Source organism: Callorhinus ursinus, unplaced genomic scaffold (assembly GCF_003265705.2).
Source record: "Callorhinus ursinus isolate GAN/ISIS: 27379988/994484 unplaced genomic scaffold, GSC_fseal_2.0 scaffold3, whole genome shotgun sequence".
Taxonomy (NCBI): Eukaryota; Metazoa; Chordata; class Mammalia; order Carnivora; family Otariidae; genus Callorhinus; species Callorhinus ursinus.
In genome coordinates, this window is record NW_027397065.1 from 44672792 (window position 1) to 44692901 (window position 20110).

The 20110-nt window shown below is 33.7% G+C and overlaps 1 protein-coding gene and 1 non-coding gene across 6 annotated transcripts in view; one reads left to right on the forward strand and one right to left on the reverse strand.

The window, feature by feature from the left end:
• The window catches only part of CLINT1 (clathrin interactor 1), a 58932-nt gene that overhangs the window by 19097 nt on the left and 19725 nt on the right, over nucleotides 1-20110 (forward strand). For all 5 annotated transcript variants that reach the window (XM_073890500.1, XM_025867129.2, XM_025867130.2 and 2 more), the window contains exons 2-6: nucleotides 11286-11390; nucleotides 11938-12034; nucleotides 13454-13562; nucleotides 14505-14669; nucleotides 17491-17668. In XM_073890500.1, the coding sequence (XP_073746601.1) occupies nucleotides 11286-11390; nucleotides 11938-12034; nucleotides 13454-13562; nucleotides 14505-14669; nucleotides 17491-17668 (654 nt within the window). The remainder of the gene's footprint in view (nucleotides 1-11285; nucleotides 11391-11937; nucleotides 12035-13453; nucleotides 13563-14504; nucleotides 14670-17490; nucleotides 17669-20110) is intronic.
• Nucleotides 18082-18185, reverse strand: LOC112820467 (U6 spliceosomal RNA). The gene has a single exon (XR_003207141.1). It is a non-coding gene; the product is annotated as a U6 spliceosomal RNA (small nuclear RNA).

Consider the following 20110-nt stretch of genomic DNA (forward strand, 5'->3'; position numbering starts at 1 on the left):
TGGTAAGAGGAAAGGTATAGATGATTTTGGAAGTCTAACATAAAGGGCAGTTTTTAAAAATAGTGCATACCAAAGTGGGTTTTTTGGGACACTTAGAAAATGTTCCAAGGAGAAGGTATGTTATATCCAAAGTTTTAGAAATGTTTAATAGAGTCCCCTCTTGGAGACTCTCAGTGCAGTTTAGAATATAGTCTCTGAGAAGTGCTGTAGTAATAAAATTGCCTTTGTTTTACATAATATCTCCCAAACCTTACCATGTTTTACAAGATACTAGAGTACTATTCTAGAAGAAAATAAAAATGGAAATCTTAAAAGTTAGAGATAGACTTTAAATTAAAAAAAAAATCAGCTGGAATTAGAAAATAGATTTGGGTTGGGGCTGGCATTCTTGGGGAATAGTCTCCAGCACTGTTCTGCAGCTAGCCAAAAGATAGCAACGTGACACCCTTACCTTCTGGTCCTCCATCCAAAGCTGTCTTCACAAAGCTTTTATCTGTGCAGACAGGGCACTGATATAACACATACAGGCTGCTGAGCCAGAGGAGTGGAAACTGATCCTCAGCAGAATTAAATCAGCTCAGCCATGGGACACTGCCCTAGCAAGTGAAGAGAGGTTTTATATACAAATGCTGTTTTTCTTTTCCTTAAAAGAGATTATAATTTTTTCACCATGTAAATTTTAAACAAATGTGTCCCTTCACACACTGTTTTTCATGGGTTTTTTTCCTTCTAGGTTTTGTCCACATGCACATTTGTTTTTATATAGTTGATAGTGGTTAGTGTTCATCAGTTTTGTGTTGTGAGAGCTCTCTTTCTACGGCAGTGAAAGGAAAAGTATTTTCTAGTATGGCAGTCTCTACCTGTTCCATTGCTATATTGTTCCAAGCACCATTGCTGCCACATTTTGGAAGCAACTTTTTATCCTTTCCTGAACCACTTAAAGCCTTCTTTTCTTCTGCCAGCCATAGAACATCCCCTCCCCAAATCTTACTGCTACCAGAGTGCCTCTCTGGAAAATAACTCTTGAACATCATGGGACTGACTAGCGAATGGTTGGGACAGCTTTTTTGTAAGCCTGTCATCTGCTGCCCAACTCATGGTAGCAGCAGCACCTGTGCTAGAGGGAGAGTAGAAGGGCTTCTGTATAAGTCATCAAGACCTATGAACATCCAGACATTTCCTAGTTTATTGATTTGTGTTCTTGCAGAAGAAACAGGATATAGAAACCAGGTATCGTGGCCCTTAAATGCTTTGTTCAGCCAGCCACCTCATGGAGCGAATTATACAACCTTTTTTTTGGCATTTTGAAAGCTCAGAATTCTGAAATTTCTGATATTACTGAATTGTAGACATAAAACCTCACTGCTAGATAATTTCCCTTATTATAATAGCTTAAAAGTCTTTGTTTTTGGTATAATTTGCTTTGGGATATGCAACTCCAGTAGTAGATATGAATGAGTTTATTGAATCCCCAAAAAGTTAGAGACTTTATTTTATCAGCTGATGTCAGATTATCACTAAAGGAGAAATTGCTGCTTTATGTAAAATAAAACCATAGTTCACAGTTGGTGGTACGCCAAGATTAATAAGGAGAGTGAACTTCAAAATATAAATTCTCTTGAGTGTAAAATAGCGGTTCTGTGCTGGGGCTTGTATTAATAGATACTTGTCTTATCTCTTAGTCATACTCATTTCCAGGTCTTTGGCCACTTATTAATAATAGAATTGTTTTTGCCTTGCTATATACTTATATCCTTAAAATCTTCATTTTAATGCTGCACTGTGGGTCAGATGGGCTGCTAGTTACCGTGACTATAAAGTTCTGCAACAGTGAATGAGATGTGGGTAAGTAATAGACTTATGTTAGTTTACTGTAAGGGGCCATATAAAGAATATCTTCAAACTAAAAATAATACATACTGGCAGAAAAATAACCACGTGTGCTGAATGGTAGGTACACGTACCATTTCATTTCATCTCTTTTGTACGTAGGAACTATCTCTGAGATGAGGAACCTTGAGACACAAAGTGGTTGATTTGTCCAGGGATCCGAGACAGAAATCAGGCCCAATTAACTTCTAATAAATTATTGGTCAGTTAATGTACATATTATTTTGCTTTTCTACAAAATAACCATAAAAGATGAAGCAGATTATGAGAATACATAAATGTGCAGTATTTTCCTTTAGGGTGGTCTTGTGTTTTGGAACAGTTCCTGGAATCAGGGCCCATTTTAATGTTTGAAAATGGGTTGCTATCAAATGGGTTATTTTATTTGGTATTGCTAACCACTGAAGTTGTAAGGAAAGGGAAATAGTTTTATAGTTTCTTCCTCCCACAGGTCATAATTCAGTTGTGGACATCAGGATGTTTTTCTTGGCTTATCTCATTCATGTAGTTTTTCTTGCACATCTGTTACATAAATTACTAAACTATTTCCTTGAAAAATTGCCAGTTTAAGTCACACTTAATAGTGATCAAGAGGTCGGTAACTGTTGGAAAAGAGAATTAAATGACAGACATATTGAGGGGCAGAAATCCAACTATCATCCTGGTTTAAGTATTTTTTTGTTTTGGATCAGTTCCTAAATTCTTTGAGGTGTTGGAATAATTATGTGTGGCTTCTAGAGTTTCCCAAAAGACTTTATGTTGGACTATAAACAATTAATGACTTTTTAACATAAAAAGGTATTTTAGTCACTGCTTCCGTAAGTTTTTATCTTCAAGTGATCAATTTATGTATACATTCTAATCTGGTACATAGTTTGCCATGTGAAACTAAATTTGGAGTATTGAACTTTTTAAGACTTACTCATTTTATGTAACTTTCCTGACCTTGAATTCTATGTAAACCATAAAATAATGATTTTCTGTGGTGTTTTTTGGGGAAAAGTTCATAAGACATTAGTTCTGCTAGTCACATTTTAGGACAGCTTTACACTTAAGTGATGAACATATCAATTGTTAAAATCTCAGAAACTTTAGATTAAGTGGTTAGTTTTGGCTTATGTAAACTGATATTGAATCAATACTGGAAATTCTCCTGGAATGTTAGGTAAACTTCCATGAGCAAGGGACCAAGTATTTACTTAATGTACAATTTGAAATTGTATGGATTTGGAATGCTAGTTTTTAAGCTTGTAATCTTTAGATAAAGATCTCATTTGGAGTACTAATGATCTGTAATGGGTATATTTACGGATTAGAAGAGCAAATATGTCATAAGTCAGTTAATGTCAGTTACTGATAAAAGTTCTTTTAATATTTTTTGCATTACATTTCCTACTGTGTAACTGCTCTCCTTTCTAAAATGTAGTAGATTCTTTTTTTTTAGATTTATTTTAGAGAGAGGGTGCATGAGAGCGGCGGTTGGGGGTTGGGGGAAGAAGACAGAATCCACAGCAGACTTGAACTGAGCACAGAGCTGACGGGGGGCTCAATCCCAGGATCCCAAGACTGTGACCTGAGCCAAAACCAAGAGTCAGATGCCCAATTGACCAAGCCACCCAGGCACCTTAAAATGTAGCAGATTCTTGATTTCTCTGTTGCGTTTTGACTTTTTAAAATAGATTTAGACTTGTTAACAGGAAATGATGTATAATTTTATTATGATCCAAATCTGATTTACATCTGTGGGAACAAGTCACTTAGCTAAGCCAGTAACTGGCATCCACAGGGCAGCTCGGTTTTGTTATGCTACGGCTCTGGGGCTGTTGTAACTTAATTTCTTTGTGAAAAACCACTCAAGAAAGCCAGTACTGGTAGTGAATGTGGCACAGCCTAAGAAAATGATTAACAGAAAATAGTAGCATTACAAAGTGTATTTAGAGAGGAACACATTGGGTTTGATAGTACCTTGGATTGATGACAAATCTATATGGAAACAATAAAAAAATATAAAAAGTATTCTGCCATGCATAAGTTTCCTGCCTAAGGAAGAACTCTTGATGAATCTATTGGTACCTTGTGTTGGGGAAGTATACAGAATGTACAGAGTACTTCAAACTCTTGATCAAATCTGGAAGACTGTCAGGAGTCTATACAAACACGTAATTTTGATGGTAAACAAAGGTCTTCAGTTAATCGTTCACAAAGTTTCATGTTTCATGTTCTTAGTCTTTTCTACCTGCGGAGTATGTTTAGTGTTTAATTTGCTCCCCATTGTCCCCCCCCAAAAAATGAAAATACATTTTTATACGATTTATCTTTCTACTTTATCTGTAAGTAGTACAAACACAGTCTAAAAATTTGAGTTAAGATTATAAGAATATTGAGCTGTATCAATCAACAATGTTCAGTAACAGGAAAACATCAGTTTAAAACACTAAATTTTATACTCCCAGTTCCCCATCTCCATGATAGTACTGAACTGAACTATTACAGAAATTGAAGGCCAACATCAATCAGAATGGATCAAAGAATTTGGTAGTAGAATGATGGAAGAATAGCATTTGGCTTAGAAAAGAGTATGTATAGCCCTTAATTTTCTTACAACTTAAAACAATTAGAATTTCAGTTAGAATTCCATCAGCTAGAGGTACTTTTCTATTGTCATATCACCTGGAACACCTGAAATGGTGTTTTTGAACATTAATACATTTTCTGTGGTTTTCATGTCTTAGGCAGGCAGCTTGAGTTTGGGTTTAAGCAGTTTTTTCTGTCTGTACTATGTTTTTAAAATGTTTTAGGTGTCCAGTTATAGTATCTAACTTGATCTTTGAGTATCCAGAATTACCTTAAAAAGAACTTTAAAAAGTTGAAGCTTTAAAAAGAACTATGGGACTCCTCTACTCATTAAAACCTGTCAGTAAACTGTTCTTTAATATTTATTTGGTGTTAATTTTTTTACTATGCTAGCTAAAGGATGAGGTGTAGTATTTCAGTGGCAAATTCTTCATGGTTATTTTAAAAAGCAGAGTTTTATGTTTCAGCATTTAGTATTTTAATGTTCCCTCTTGAAAAGTAAAGAGGAAAACAGAAGGTGCATAATCCAGCATAGTCCTCTATGTAAATAGATGAAGTCATAAGTAATATGCACATGAGCATCCCACATATTTATGATGTAAGTGGATTGAAATAGGGCATATGCTTTTTAAGTAACCAGGTTACTCTCCTGAAATCTTGTTACTGCAGAAGGATGGATAAGAGAGCCTGGATTTTTGATGTCTTCAATTTCAGTTTTTCCCTATTCAAACTTTTTTTTTTTTTTTTTTACCTTGCTTTTAAGAGTATTTGTGTTTGGGTGGGGGCACATTGGTTTCCTCCTTTCCAGTTGGTTACTTTGTATTTAAGACTTAGTAAAACCAAAGAAAATGTAACTTCCATGACTGAGAATACATTTCTTTTAAAGATTAATTCAGCATTTAGTTCTTCAGCTCGGAGCCTGATGTAGGGCTCCATTCCACCACCCTGAGATCATGACCTGAGCTGAAATCAGGAGTTGGACTCTAAACCAACTGAGTCACCCAGATGCCCTGTTGTCATCTTCATATATTAACTAGCAAGCTTTTTCTTTTAGGTCATATGTTACTAATTCTCTAATTGTTAGGACATTGAGGCATAATAGAACATGGGCTTTGGAATTAGAAAACCTAGCAGAGTTTGAACATCCACTGTTTACTAATTATGTGATACTGAGTGAGTTTATTTAACTTCTCTACTAGGGAGTTGCTATTAAATACATTTTTCCTCTCTGTTCACTCATTTTTTTCTATTTGGTAGAAGGGGCTGCTGCTGGTAATGACAGCGTGGCAGCACTAGAGAGAAACTGGCCAGCATTAGGTTTGTTATATTTTTTCTTCTGTACTTCCCAATATTTATTTTATTAGTTTTCTTCTGGTGTGGAGGGAGCACTGTGTAGTTTATTCCTTGTATTAGCACTTTAGCTGTTTTATATCTAAAATACTATATAATCAGATATAATATTTGCTAAAGCAACATGAATTCTACTGAACCATTGCTTGTGTTAAGACATTTTTCATTGCTTTGTGTTTTATTTTCAGATCAAGAAAGACTTTTTTTTACGGGTAGCAGATATCCTGCCAAGTAGATCAGTTGGTTTTTCCACCTCCCTACACCATTTCTATGCAACTTCAGATTTTTGCTAACAAATGAAAGTTATGGATTTGTTGAATTTAGGAGTACTAGACTTCTTGGTTCTTGATCACAAATTTGATTCTGTTCACAGGACTGTAATAACATGTTACTTGATTTTAAAATATGAGTATTGAACCTATAAAATGTTCAGCTTGCAAATAAGGGTAATGTGGTAAAGGCCATCCCCTGATGAAAAATGAATATCACATGGTCTGTTATCAAAATTTTAGAGCAAGTATTTTTTTATTATGTTATGTTAATCACCATACATTACATCATTAGTTTTTGCTGTAGTGTTGCGTATAACACCCAGTGCTCCACATAGAACATGCCCTCTTTAATACCCATCACCAGGCTAACCCAACCCCCACCCCCTCCCCTCTAGAACCCTCAGTTTGTTTCTCAGAGTCCCATAGTCTCTCATGGTAGAGCAAGTATTCTTAAAACTATTGTCCTGATGTTTTGGCCAGAAGCTTTCAAAAAAAAGGGGGGGGTGGGGAACAAGCATTAAAAAAAGGAACTTGTTACCTGAGAAAACTGTTTTTTTGTGTGTTCATTTTATGGATGTTTTATTATTTTTAAGTTATTGAAAGATTGAAACTTTACAGGGACCATATAATAGTTTTACCTGTATCATAAAAGTATCTTCTGAAATCTTTGTGGCATTGAGAAAAAGAGGTGACTTTTAAGTGTAAGTTTTAATGTTCAGGAATCATTCTTTCCTAAAAGAGTTTCTTAAAAACATGTTAATTTTAATATTAGGTACTTAAATTGTTCCCTGTAGTTTTACACATAATAGCCCTTGGTATACATATTGTAGTGTATATACATATACTTTAGTTACTAGTTGGCTGCACTTACTAGCCTGATAAAACAGCACTTCGGAAGTACAAAGAGTTCTTAACATGGTCTACCATGATGCTTATTTGCCTAAAAAGAGTTAAAATGTTGCTAATGATGTTACATGTACTGATGATACAGTACTTTCTATTTTTAATGGCATTTAATACTTTTCCCTTGGTTACAGTATAAAATTCATGGGAGGAAATTCAGAAAATACAGGAAAATATAAAGAAAAAATACTATTATTTAAAACCATTACTTTGAAAGCTGTGTCTCTGTCTCTTGTTGCCCGTTTTCCTGTTACTTGGACTCTCTGTGTCTGTAAGTTTGGATGTAAATATGCGTGCAACCAATAAAACACAGATTTAAATAATCTAAAAGAAAATACTGCTAAATATTTTCCTGATCTCAGAGTGAATGAAGTCTTTATAATAAGTTTAAAACAAAAAGAAGAGAACATTAAAAACATTTTTTTTTTAAAAAGGAAGGTAAAATTAAGGCAAGCTGGGAAAAATACTTCTTACTACATCAGTCTGTTTCAGCTTCCTTATCCCTTTGTTAACAGGTAGAACTGAATTATATCTAAGCTTTACCTTTTCTCTTGGTATATACTTTTGTTTTAACAAAGCATGTTCGGGGCACTTAGGTGGCTCAGTCGTTAACATGTCTGCCTTCAGCTCAGGTCATGATCCCTGGGTCCTGGGATCGAGCCCCACATGGGGCTCTCTGCTCAGCGGGAAGCCTGCTTCTCCCTCTCCCACTCCTCCTGCTTGTGTTCCCTCTCTCGCTGTCTCTCTCTGTCAAATAAATAAATAAAATATTTAAAAAAAAGAAAAGCATATTCTTGAACTTTTTGACAGGAAAAAATTATCAATAAGGATCATTCAAATTTTTTCTTGTCTATTGTTAATGCAGATTAGAAGAAGCATTGACCATCTATAAGTAAAAGCCCCATTTTAGCTTTTACTTTCAACCAGTCTTGTCTCTAAAACGACCCAAACTTACTAAATAAAATAACCTTGGTATTTTATCAGTAGTGAGTGGTGAAATAAACAGAAAATGAGGAATAAAGAGGAGAGCCAAAATGAACACTAATAATTTACAAAGTGAATAATCAACCCTTGAATAATTGAACATTGGCTATGTGGACACAGCCATAGAAGCATGGGTGCAGAATTTGAGGGCAGTAACTTTCATCATTTAGCATTAAAGATCCAGTGAATGAGTGGTGCTGGGTTGTTCAGGGTTAAGTACTCTCACTGGGGACTCCCTTAGCCCTGTCCGACCTATTGGGGTGTTGTGAGGAGCAAATGGAAAAGCACTATAGACGCAGTGAAGTCTTACCAATACAAACTAATGATTTTAATTGTGGATTTTATCCTAGTAAAAAGCAGTGGTTCAGTATTGCTTTAAGGTAAAATCTTCAGAACATGAGCAGTTTCTTATATTCTTCACTCTTTGGTTATTTCCTGGTAATTTCCTATGATTTTGTTTGCAGAACACATCCTAGACCTTTGTCTGAGTTTTGTGTGTGTTAAAAAACTGTTGGGAGAGCCCCCTCTAGTGTCTGAAGTATCCATTTTTAAAAACATTTTTGTCACTCAGAAGTTTTAGGAATTAAGCTAGCTATTTTTCCTTTCACATCTGGACATAATTTCTTTTTTTCTTTTTTGGGGGGAGGGAAGGGGTTATTTTCCTTTTTTAAAAAGGTCACTGGAATTATGGGTAGGGTGTGGATTAAGGGCAGTGGAAGACATGGGAAAGGAAGGATCAAAATGCCATTTTTACCTTTTTAGAAATAGTTATTTTTAAGTGAGCTGGAATAAGGCCAAACTATACAGTGTCATGTTTTGTTTTGTTTTAGTTTACATTTGTTTCTGAATTAGGTGCAGCTTAAAAATACTTTGTTTTGGAATTCTCTGTGGCCATCAGATCTCATCTTAGAGTTCTTTGCAGTTTCTGAAAGCAGCAGTTTCACTAGAAAATGGCTTTAAAATAGAGCCTGGTTTTCTTCATGGAAGTTGTGTGACTTTGTTACTTTTTGTATTATCATTGCCTTATCTTTTTGTGGATATACTTTGTAACTACATTGTAGGTATTCTAATGCTAAGTTGTCATTTTACATAGTTCCCATTGTTTTTCAACCAAGGAAATAAGGCGATTCTTAAATCATTGGCTCTCTGCCACTTCTCCCTGTAAACACACAGCACTCAAACACACAGGCCTTCAGCTAAGAATCTTGTGAAGGGTTAGAGAAACAGGACCTTTCTCATTTGACCCATGGGCTTTTGTAGCTTGAACAAGGAAAGTAGTGTTCTGAAAGCTACAGCATTTATGAAGGCTCTAGTAAAAATATTTCATGTGCGTGGACTAGAGATTAACTCCTTTCATCTTGTTCTCTAGCAGATTAAACAATGCAAACAGATTTTAAGTGCATTCTTGGTAATGAAATGCTTGGGTGAATTATAATCCTAATTGCTATTGTTCATTCCCACAGCTGCATGTTGACACTTATAACTGCCTAAGCCACGCATTCTTCAGCCACTAGGATAAACAAAAGCATTTTGAAATCCATCATTTTGGGGCATCTTAAATTGCAAATCTGTCATTGGCTGCCTTGATTTTATTTTGTTTCCATTGTTGAAGAAATTAGAAAAAAATGTTACTCCTTTGTATTTATACATAAAATTATTGTCAATAGAATCATTACTGGGTTTTTATGAAAATTCATTCATTAATAGCCTTAATTTTTAAAGAAGGCAGTGGAAATTATGTCGCAGGGAAACAATTTCTATTTATGTTCTCAAACTAGTTGATATTTTAGGAGGCAGCTTTCTCCAAAATTTAAAGAAAGTAATAGGGTTTCACTTTTCTTCCTTAGTAGAATAGTCTTCTGAATGTAAATCTAGAAGCTAGATTTATTCTGTGATTTGGCAAGTCATATTTATATGTGTAATGGCTCCTTTCAAATTTGACCCAAAACATTTATTAGTCTCTTTCTTTAAGAGAAATGTTCACAATGAATTTAAAATGTATATTTCTTTATATTTGGGAAACAGGTTTGAATACCACTTAAGTCAAATTTTCCTTACTTGAAAAAACAGAACCTTTTGATAACTGAAAAACCATACAGCAAGAGTAGACTATATGGAAGTAATAATTAACAAATTTAGACTGTTTCTAAGGCTAAATTTTAAGTGGAAGATTTGAATGACTGTATCCATAGGTATCTTATTAGAACAAGTGCTCAATAATAATTGGAGCTTTAGATGTCAAATGGATACTACTACAAGTCACAGTTTCACAGTATTTTATTCCTCAGAATGTCTGAATTCTTAAATCCATTTGAGTATGGAAATTCTGTTTTAATGACCAAACTTTTTGCCATCTTGTATCTTAATTTTAAGGTACTCTTTTCAAAGTTAATTCTTTCTTATAAAATATTACTTAATATTTTTAAATCCTCTTACTAGGTGATTATTATGTGATAATAATAATAGCAGCTAACCTGTATTGAGCAATTTCTGTGTGTCAGACAGTGTGCTGTTAGATACCATTTGAGATGCTACCCTTTGAGGTAGTGTTCTTCTTACTTACTCCCATTTTGCACTTGAGGAAACTGAAATTAAGACAATTATAATAATTTTGCCAAAAGTCACAAAGTAACTGGAGTCAGATCTTTCTGACGCCTAGAACCCATGTTCTTGACACTGCTGAAGTCTTAAGTGAAAGTTAAATACGTTGTCATACAGTTTCCTGATGGATTATTATGTAGCCATCAAAAGTGAGGCTTATGGTGACTAGTGACATAGAAAACATACAAGTGAAAAAAGACCAAGGGATTACAGTTAAATGTTCATAGCAATTCTAAATATTTTTAGTGTTATCTTTGGTTTGTCATTGCTTTTTTTTTTTAATGCAATATAAATAATGTTCTGCTCTTATATAATTTTGCTAACCAATTTACAGAAATTCTGTAAGGAAACGAGTGCATATAAACCAGATCTGGTCAGAAAACTGACAGCTTAGTTTTATAATAGACTCTAGCATGTTCAATTTCCTTTTTAATTTGACCCAAAGCCATTTTTTGCTGGACTTATGCCAGCTCTAATGTAATCTCTCATCTGTATTCTGGAAGGCTAATGGAATAGTCAAATTTTCTTAAATATAACTTAAATGTGTTATATAGTGTCCTCGAAGTAGCTTATGCACAAAAGATGTTTTCTTTCCCACCATGTAGAGGTATCTCATTAGGACACCCAGTAGTGTCATTATTAAGTTTTCATGTGTTTCTCAGTTTTGATGCTAATCTTTGTGTATATGTGTGTGCATTTTTTTCTCTGCAGAACCAATGTGGTTATGAATTATTCAGAGATCGAGTCTAAGGTTCGAGAAGCAACGAATGATGATCCTTGGGGACCTTCTGGGCAACTCATGGGAGAGATTGCCAAGTAAGTGATAATTTGACTCAGCAGTGCAGAAAGAATCCAACTATGTTTACATAGAAATATGAAATTTGCTTTCAGTTTTAAACAGTTTAGCTGCCAGATATAAATTTCGCATAATCATTCAGATAGTAATGGAGGAAGTTTTATGCAGAGTCCATTTGCCCTTAAAAATGAGCTCAAAAAAGTAAAACAAAATTTTTCAATGAAGTTTAGAGACTTACTGTAGCTTTTCATAAAATTTTGACAAATGTGTATAAAATAACTTGAAATAAAGTTAGGAATTTTTTTTTTTTTTTTTTTGATGAGCACCTTGACCACTATCCTGGTAAGTAAAGGGTTTGTAAATGATGATATTAGTGGGGTTTACACGTGTGCTACATATTTTACAAACTATGAGAAAAATATTTTTATGGAAGCATATCTAAATTTTTCCAATTAAATTGCTTATTAAATTTTTTAAGCTTTGGAAAAACACAATAACTTAGAACAAGCCTGCCATCTACTGTCAAAATTAATATATTGCAAAGTCTTGAGGAAAATTCTTTTTCAGGGCTACATTTATGTATGAACAATTTCCAGAACTTATGAACATGCTTTGGTCACGAATGTTAAAAGACAACAAAAAAAATTGGAGAAGAGTTTACAAGGTATGGACATCAGATTGTTTTTATTATTTGACATGTTGAAAACAAATGCTTGAAATTTTAAGGTATACATATATAAGTGATTATGAAGGACATTAAATCCTAGAATAGAATATTCTTAAACAGGTAAAAGAAGTAGATTTGCTACGTGTGTTGTTTTCTAGTCACCATAAACAACTGTTCTGAAAGTAAAATGTTTAAAATTAATAATACTTATAAATATTTTCATTTTATTAAAATTTTTCCTACTGGAAATATATTTGTGTATTAAAAGTAATGAATCTACAGATGGATGTATATTTAGTGGATGAGCAATTAAGATGAAAACCACAGTCTAATATGGTTTCTCATCTCTACATAAAAATTTGCCTAATTTATAATATTAACACAGTATTCTGCAGCAGAAATATGTTAGTTTAAAAATATAATTAGAAATCCTAAAACATATTAAAATTCTAACATTTTAAATTTCCGAATAGGTACTTTTTATCGGATTCCTTTCATTTAGTTCTGATTTCATCATATAATGTGGAATTCTAAAGATCGTCATCTGTTTCCCAAACCCACCATATTTTCTTGCTACTCAGAATAAGTTTCTCTGTACTTTCAAAATGGCATATAATATTTATATTTGAAACTTCGAAAGCAATATTTTGGCTTTCAGGATTGAAGAGCAGTGCTTTATTTAGTTCCATGTTTTTGATGCTACTTGTTTCTGAAAATATTTACGGTCATTCCCTCAGCTTGTGTATTTGTGATGAAATAGTTGATAACTTCTTTATGTGAGGTTTGTTCCAAGCAAAGTTAAGGTCACAATGCATAATTCAGTGGTTTTTAGTGTATCCACAAAGTTGCACAGCAGTTACTACTACCTAATATGAGAATATTTTCACCCCAAAAGAAACCCCATAAAATTTTTTTCTCTTTATTTGTTGGCAGCCAGTTTTTGAAACAAAAGTCACATCATTAACTTCCAAATTTAATTTGATCTGGGGAAAATGCTATGGGATCATATAATTACCAAATAATTGTTCTTTTTAAACTGATATTTCGAACAATTCACAGTTCTGTATTGCCCAGATGAAAAGTAAAAATTGAGCCACTTTCTAAAAGCTTAGTGTTCATTTGAATCATACATTCAGGTATTTCTTAACATCAGAGAGCTATTTTTTTTAATTTTTTGACACATGTTGTCCAGTGGACAGCTTATAATTATTTACTGTGGTTAGAAGAGGAATTTCAAATTGATAATACAAGTTTTAGACTATGTATTTAAAGTCCAGTGTCAGGAAAGAAATCTCCCTGCCTCTCACTTACCCCCACAAAGATTATTTGCTAATGTTGGAATTATTTTTTAAACCATTTACCAAAGCTCTACCAGAATTTATTTTGTTAAATCATTGGTGCTTTGTATTTTTACAGTCATTGCTGCTTCTAGCTTACCTCATAAGGAATGGATCAGAGCGTGTTGTTACAAGTGCCAGAGAACACATTTATGATTTGCGATCCCTGGAAAATTACCACTTTGTAGGTGAGCAATAGAAAAACCTTATAAGCAAATTAAAACAGTAGTTGGAGTTGTCAGTCACCTGAACCAGCTTAGAAGCTTCTCTGCTCTAATTAGAATGTGACTATTGCTGGTTGTGTGACGAGTGCAGAATCCAAGACGTGGGGCCCTAGAGTATTAATTAGTGAAGACAAGAACTTGCAGAAAAGACTGGCTAATAACAACAGAACCAACACAACATGAGTGTTCGGGTTTATATTAAAATATGCACTGGAGACTGGTCCCCTGTGGTGTCCATAAAGAAATAGCTTTAATCATATGGGAAGAAAAGGTTAGAGCTCTAAAACACACACATCTGTTTGAAGCTGGGTTTTTTTTTCCTCCCACCAAATAATATTTACTGTGCAAAGGCAGCAAGGCTAGAGTGTGTTTTGAATGTGAACGAGGATACAGAATAAACCACATTTCATTTTGTAGTGTACCCCAATTGAAAGCACTTTAAAAATTCAGTTTTTCAGCTACACTAAATTCTGGTAATTAGTATTTCCAAACTTGTATTGGGGAAACCAAAGCATTTGAGTATATTTTAGTCATTAAAATGTTAAAGTGGATCTTTTGTTGTTGTTGTTGTTAATGTATGAAAAGAAAACATTTATGGATGTAAGTCTTTTTCCTGTGGTCATCATTAGTAATGCTTTTTAGTAGATCCTTCATTGATCTTACATAGCACCAATATCTGTAGTCCTTGTTAATTCATCTTACAAGCCAGAATTGCATCCCAAGACTTAGAATTGCTGATGAGAAAATGACAAAATTCAATAGCATTATTTTCCTCTTTTTGTTAATTTTAATTATTGAAGTTGGTTTTTTAATGTTGAAATTTTCATGTCTGTTTTTTGTGTTAAAGGGTTTGATACTTATTAATTGATTATTTAAGGTTTTGTTTCTCCCTTACCATACTCACAGATGAGCATGGCAAGGATCAAGGTATAAACATTCGCCAGAAGGTGAAAGAATTGGTTGAATTTGCCCAGGATGACGACAGGCTTCGTGAGGAGCGAAAGAAAGCAAAGAAGAACAAAGACAAATATGTTGGGGTTTCCTCAGACAGTGTTGGAGGATTCAGATATAGTGAGTATCAAAGACAAACTGGCACCTAAGCATTCATTTAGCTTCCTGGGTGTATTTTAAGAATCACTGAAATACAAAAGATCAAAATACCTCCCCCCTCCTCGAAATAGAATGCTAAAGGATATGAAATACTTGTTTTGGCTCCTATTATATGGATATTAGGAATCTTCTATTTTTTACTTTTGTGGGTTCAAGAATATGATTTTAACCATTGGTCGTTAATTAGATGACTAAATTTTAAATTGACACAGAGAATAAAACAGATATATACCCTTCCCTCTTGGAATTACCATTTTTAAAAAGAAAAAAGGATTTCTCTACCTTACCATTTAGAGCATTAAAAATACAAAGTTTGAAGAGCTTCATCTTCCCCATTTGAAACAAATTAGCTCTATTTGGGGCCAAAAATAGTTAAGCTTCCTATAAGTTAGTTCTGCCTCAGTCTCTTCCCTTAATTAAGCAATACTTTAATTTGACATAGAAAAAGGTGAGAGTACCATCAGTTTTTCACCTAGGCCTTTCACTTTATTGTTCCTTAACACATTTAAGAGCAGCTAGAACATTGATCGCTCATGTTTATTTTTAATGTACTAATATAGTTTCCCCAAAATAGATCACTAGGTACTTGAAACCAGCACAGAAAATAAGAACTTGCTGTTAACAGCATGTCCCTTTGGACTCATTCTGTCTTCTGTAAGTTCTGACCATCCCCTGGTCATTTTGTGTATACATAGACAGGCTTAGTGCTGTGTATACTTAGCCACAGATTGGGACTTCCCAGCTCCCCCCATCCATATCTGAGTTTTTTTATATTTAGATTACACTGGGATCTCAGAATTCCTGCACTGGAACCGTGTAAAAATTTTCTATTTCTTATCTTGTGATTATCTACAAAATAATATCTTTGCTCCTTTGCTTCTTTGCTCTCAAAGAAAAAAATACTGTACTTAATTATTAAAGGATGTTTTTAACAGGAAAATTCCTTTCTTTTATGACTGAGCATCACAAAAAGTCAATTCTTGAATTGGACAAAAATATTTCTCTTAAATCATGTAAATATGTTTTGGACTTTTTATTTGTTTAGGGGAGTAACAAGTTTTTGGATTATTTGCCTAAGTAGTTATTTTATTCTTTAGCTTTTTCAAAGTAGAGCAATTTAATGTGTTTTTGAGGAGAAATTGCTATTTGCAACTCATTTCCTCATTCTACTTGCTTGTAACCCTCTTTTTACCAGCACAATATGTAATTAGATAAATTTATAAAATTGAATAAGTTCTCAGACTCAGTCACTGTGAACTAATTACATCTGCATTAGAGGGAGAGTTGAAATCTTACGTATTTGCATCACATTCTTTTAAAATTATTTGTGATGTTATATATATTGTTCAAAGGCTTAACTAATCAACTTTAGCTGTTTTATGTCTTTTCATTTTGACCTAAGATGGTGTCTTGCCAGTAATCCGGTATCTTTGACACTCATTTAGTAGGATATCCATCACACTAATCAGTTTTGTTTTCATCTGCTTTCATTTTTCCTATAAATTTGTCTTTTCAAAGTCTAGTTTATCACATTTTCATTGAAATGTACATTCACATTATTGGAAAACCACTCATTTTTATAAAACCATCTGGTTAAAATTTTGTCTCTTTAAGGTGATGGTCACTTTCAGGTCTAGTGGACATACTTTACAATCCTCTTATAAAAATTTTGGCTTTGCAGTTTTAGGCAGTTCTGCAAAATGGTTTTATTCGATCTCCAAAGGGCTTGTTAGCCACCAGAACTTGTTCACAAAAGTTCAACACAAAGGCTCAGCCACCTTTTGATTATTTTGTTATTTCTCATTGCACTTTCCCTTTTCTCTCCACCCTGCCTTAGTTTTCATTGTTTTCTTCTTTTTAACCTCATCTGATTTCTCTCTGTACCTTCTACTCTTGTCTTTTTGATTGAGTTTGGATGTGGAAATGGAGAGGTTCTATTTAGTGCTTAGAATGCCTCTCTCCTTCAGGCTGCCAGGGTCAAGGTCTAAAACAAATTTTGACATTTTGGGGTTTTTGTTTACTGCCATGATCTATTCTTTTCATTCTCCCAAATTCACACAGAGTCTCCCTAGGTTTTGCCATCCCAGCATATGTTTAGACTTGGTGTTTGAATAGATCATCACTATTCTGAACTGCTTGAGCATATTTCATGATTCTAGTCTGTGTAGTTTGGTGTGTCAGGTGATTAGAATATTCTTCTCTTTTTATAATAATTCAAAGATGCTTTCCCATGCCGTGAAATCCATTGAGTTATTTTTCTAGTTTGACACTTAAAGAATGACAGTTATTTTCAGCATATTTACAGCATATCGGGACATGTAACATTCAGAGTGCTGTCTCCTTTAGTAGGTGTTTTTAGAGACTATTGCTGTCTAATACTTTTCTAATAATTGAAGAACCATTAAGACATAGGAATGAAATATAATGCATTATGTGACTTTTGTAAAAACAAAAAGATTTCCATTTCTCTGTGGCTTATATAGCCTGTGTTGTTTTTTGTGTTTTCCTCTACTCTTTTAAGAACTTCCTTATATGCTGTGCTGTGCATTAAGGTTGTGTAAGTTTTCATAAACAAAAGCTTTTGAATCTGCATTCCTGCCACTTAATGACTGGCACTACATGCTGTGCCTTGCTGTAATTGTGTTGATTCAGCACTGTGGGAGCTTTCTGTTTTCTTTTGAAAACTATTTTATTATGAGGAAAAGCTTCAGAAATTAGGACTGTAGACACCTTTTGAATTTAATATCCTTAGAGTTGCTTTTCTTTTTAATGCTTTATATAGGTGAAAGATACGATCCTGAACCCAAATCAAAATGGGATGAAGAGTGGGATAAAAACAAGAGTGCTTTTCCATTCAGTGATAAATTAGGTGAACTGAGTGATAAAATTGGAAGCACAATTGATGACACCATCAGCAAGTTCCGGAGGAAAGATAGGGAAGACTCTCCAGAAAGATGCAGGTATTAACACTTTGTCTCCTGGGTGTCTTGGAAAGGGTGCTAAATTTATGCAGCTGGGCTTTTGTTTATCTGAAGTTCAGCTTTTCTTTTTTCTTAATAGATTTTCTTTTATAGAGCAGTTTTAGGTTCACAGAAAAATTGTACATAAAGTAACAGAGTTACCCTGTTAACTCCCCAATTTGTGCATGGGCGTGTGCGCACATACACACACACACACACACAATTTCTCCTGTTACATCTTGCATTAGTGTAGTACATTTATTAACAATTGAAAGCCAATATTGATATACTGTTCTTCACTAAAATTTGTTGTTTGCATTAGGATTCACTGTGTCGTGCAGTTGAGAAATGCATAATATCCACCATTATAGAACCATACAGGATAGTTGCACTGCCCTAAAAATGCCCTGTATAAAAATATGGAATGATTCATGAATTTGCATGTCATCCCTGCACAGGGGCCATGCTAATCTTCTCTGTATTGCTCCAACTTTAGTGCATTTCCTGCTGATGTGAGCACTCTGCAGCTGTTTTTAAGATGCTAGGTCAAACATTATTTGTAATTAGTATTGATACACTTTCCATGTTGTCTGTGTCCATTTATTTCTAAGGTTGATCACATTTTCTATGTGTTTTTATTCAGGCTATTTATTGAAAAAAATTTTTTTTTCCAGTAAGAACTTTCATGGCTCATTTTGCATTTGGGCATCAGATCACCCAGCCATCTAAGTTACTGCTGAGGGGTAATGAAGTTTATTAATAATAAACTTAATTAAATAAGTTTAAACAAAAGTTAAAGGGTTTGAAATTTAACTCTTTCTATGACATTTTATTATGATTTCATGCCAGTGTTAACAGGAAAAAATAATCCAAATGAATTTTAACGCTAAAATGTTTTCAAGTGTAGATCTATGTTTTCATAAACTGTGTTTTCTAATGGTAGGGCTTTGTGTTTTGTTTTATGTAGAACAATACTTTGAACTTCTCAGCATTCACTTTTTGTTCTTACCTACCAATATTAGCTATAAACTATAAAAAGTTAAAAGGGTGTATATATATATATATATATATATATATATATATATCTGGCATTTCATTTGCAAGGCAAGTTTTACAAGTGCTTTGTCATTTGTGCCTCAGAGTATTTCTCTTAGATAGGCTAGATCAAGAATTTTACCCTTACTTTTAGAAGTAAAACCTGGTGCCTAATCAGGCTGTGTGGAACTTTCCTAAAGTAATAGTAGTTAGTGATGGAGCTTTTCCTTCAAGTGAGTTCTTAATAATAAGTACCATCTCTCTCTTTTTTTTTTTCCTTAAAAAATCTTAATAGTTCAGATTTAGGGGTCACTAAAAAGTAAAAATAAAAATATAATTTTGAAACAATTTTAAAATACCTGTTTAGTGTCTTTGGTATGTTTCTGTATTTATTTAATTTCTCAAATGCCTGTCTTTTTCAAGACTTTCTGGAATATGATCTTTGAAGAACCAGAATTTACTTTTCATACTTTAAATATATCTATTTTACAACTACATTTTTAGCTCTTTTATACTAAAGAATATGTATGTTATAATAATAAACACTAAACTGGGAAACTGTGCCTACTCAAATATTCTGTGAGTATTCTGTTTTTTCTCTCGTTATTGTTCTCATGGCCTGTGTATTTACATTTTTAGTTTGGTTTAAAACACATAGTGGCCATATAATCTGTTGCTATTTCCTGAAGAGATTTGGAGATCAGGTAGGTAGGCTGGTTAGAGATCTGTGTACATTCTTGTGTTGTTCCTTTGCCCTACGACCCTCAGTTTTTCTTTCTTTGCTTTGTCTTTTTTCCCCCCCCCCATTTCTCCCTTTTTTGTTTTTTGGGTTTTTTTTAATGTTACCTCTACAACAGGTTCTGCTAGAGTTCCTAAATCTTTAGAGTATTTGGGTTTAAAAGTAAAAATATAGTGTGTATTATTCATCATAGTAACTGAAGAACACACCAGGGAATTTACATCTTTGAGTATTTGTGAAAAAAGAGTAGACTTTTAGACAAAGTTGCATGTGACCTCTGGCATCTTACCAAAATGTCAGGCTTATTATTAGTTCATTATTAGATTCAGGAATTCTTGAACACTGATCAGATCTGAAGCTTCCATTTCATTGTATGCTAGTCAGTTTTATATTCTCAACGTATAAAGAAATTATCTTGCACTGAAAGCAAATTGGACATCAGAAAGGTAAGAAATTTTAGTTTTACTTATAGGGCTGATGGTGGGAATCTTTAGATCATCTGTTGCTGAGAAATTGGTAAGAGACAAGGACTTCTGAACACTTAATCGGAACTTGTAGATTCCCTGAAATGCTTATAGATAAAAGTACATTTAACCCTTTTGCTCTATGTGAGACGTTCTTCTTTTTTTTTTTAATTTTTTTATTGTTATGTTAATCACCATGTATTA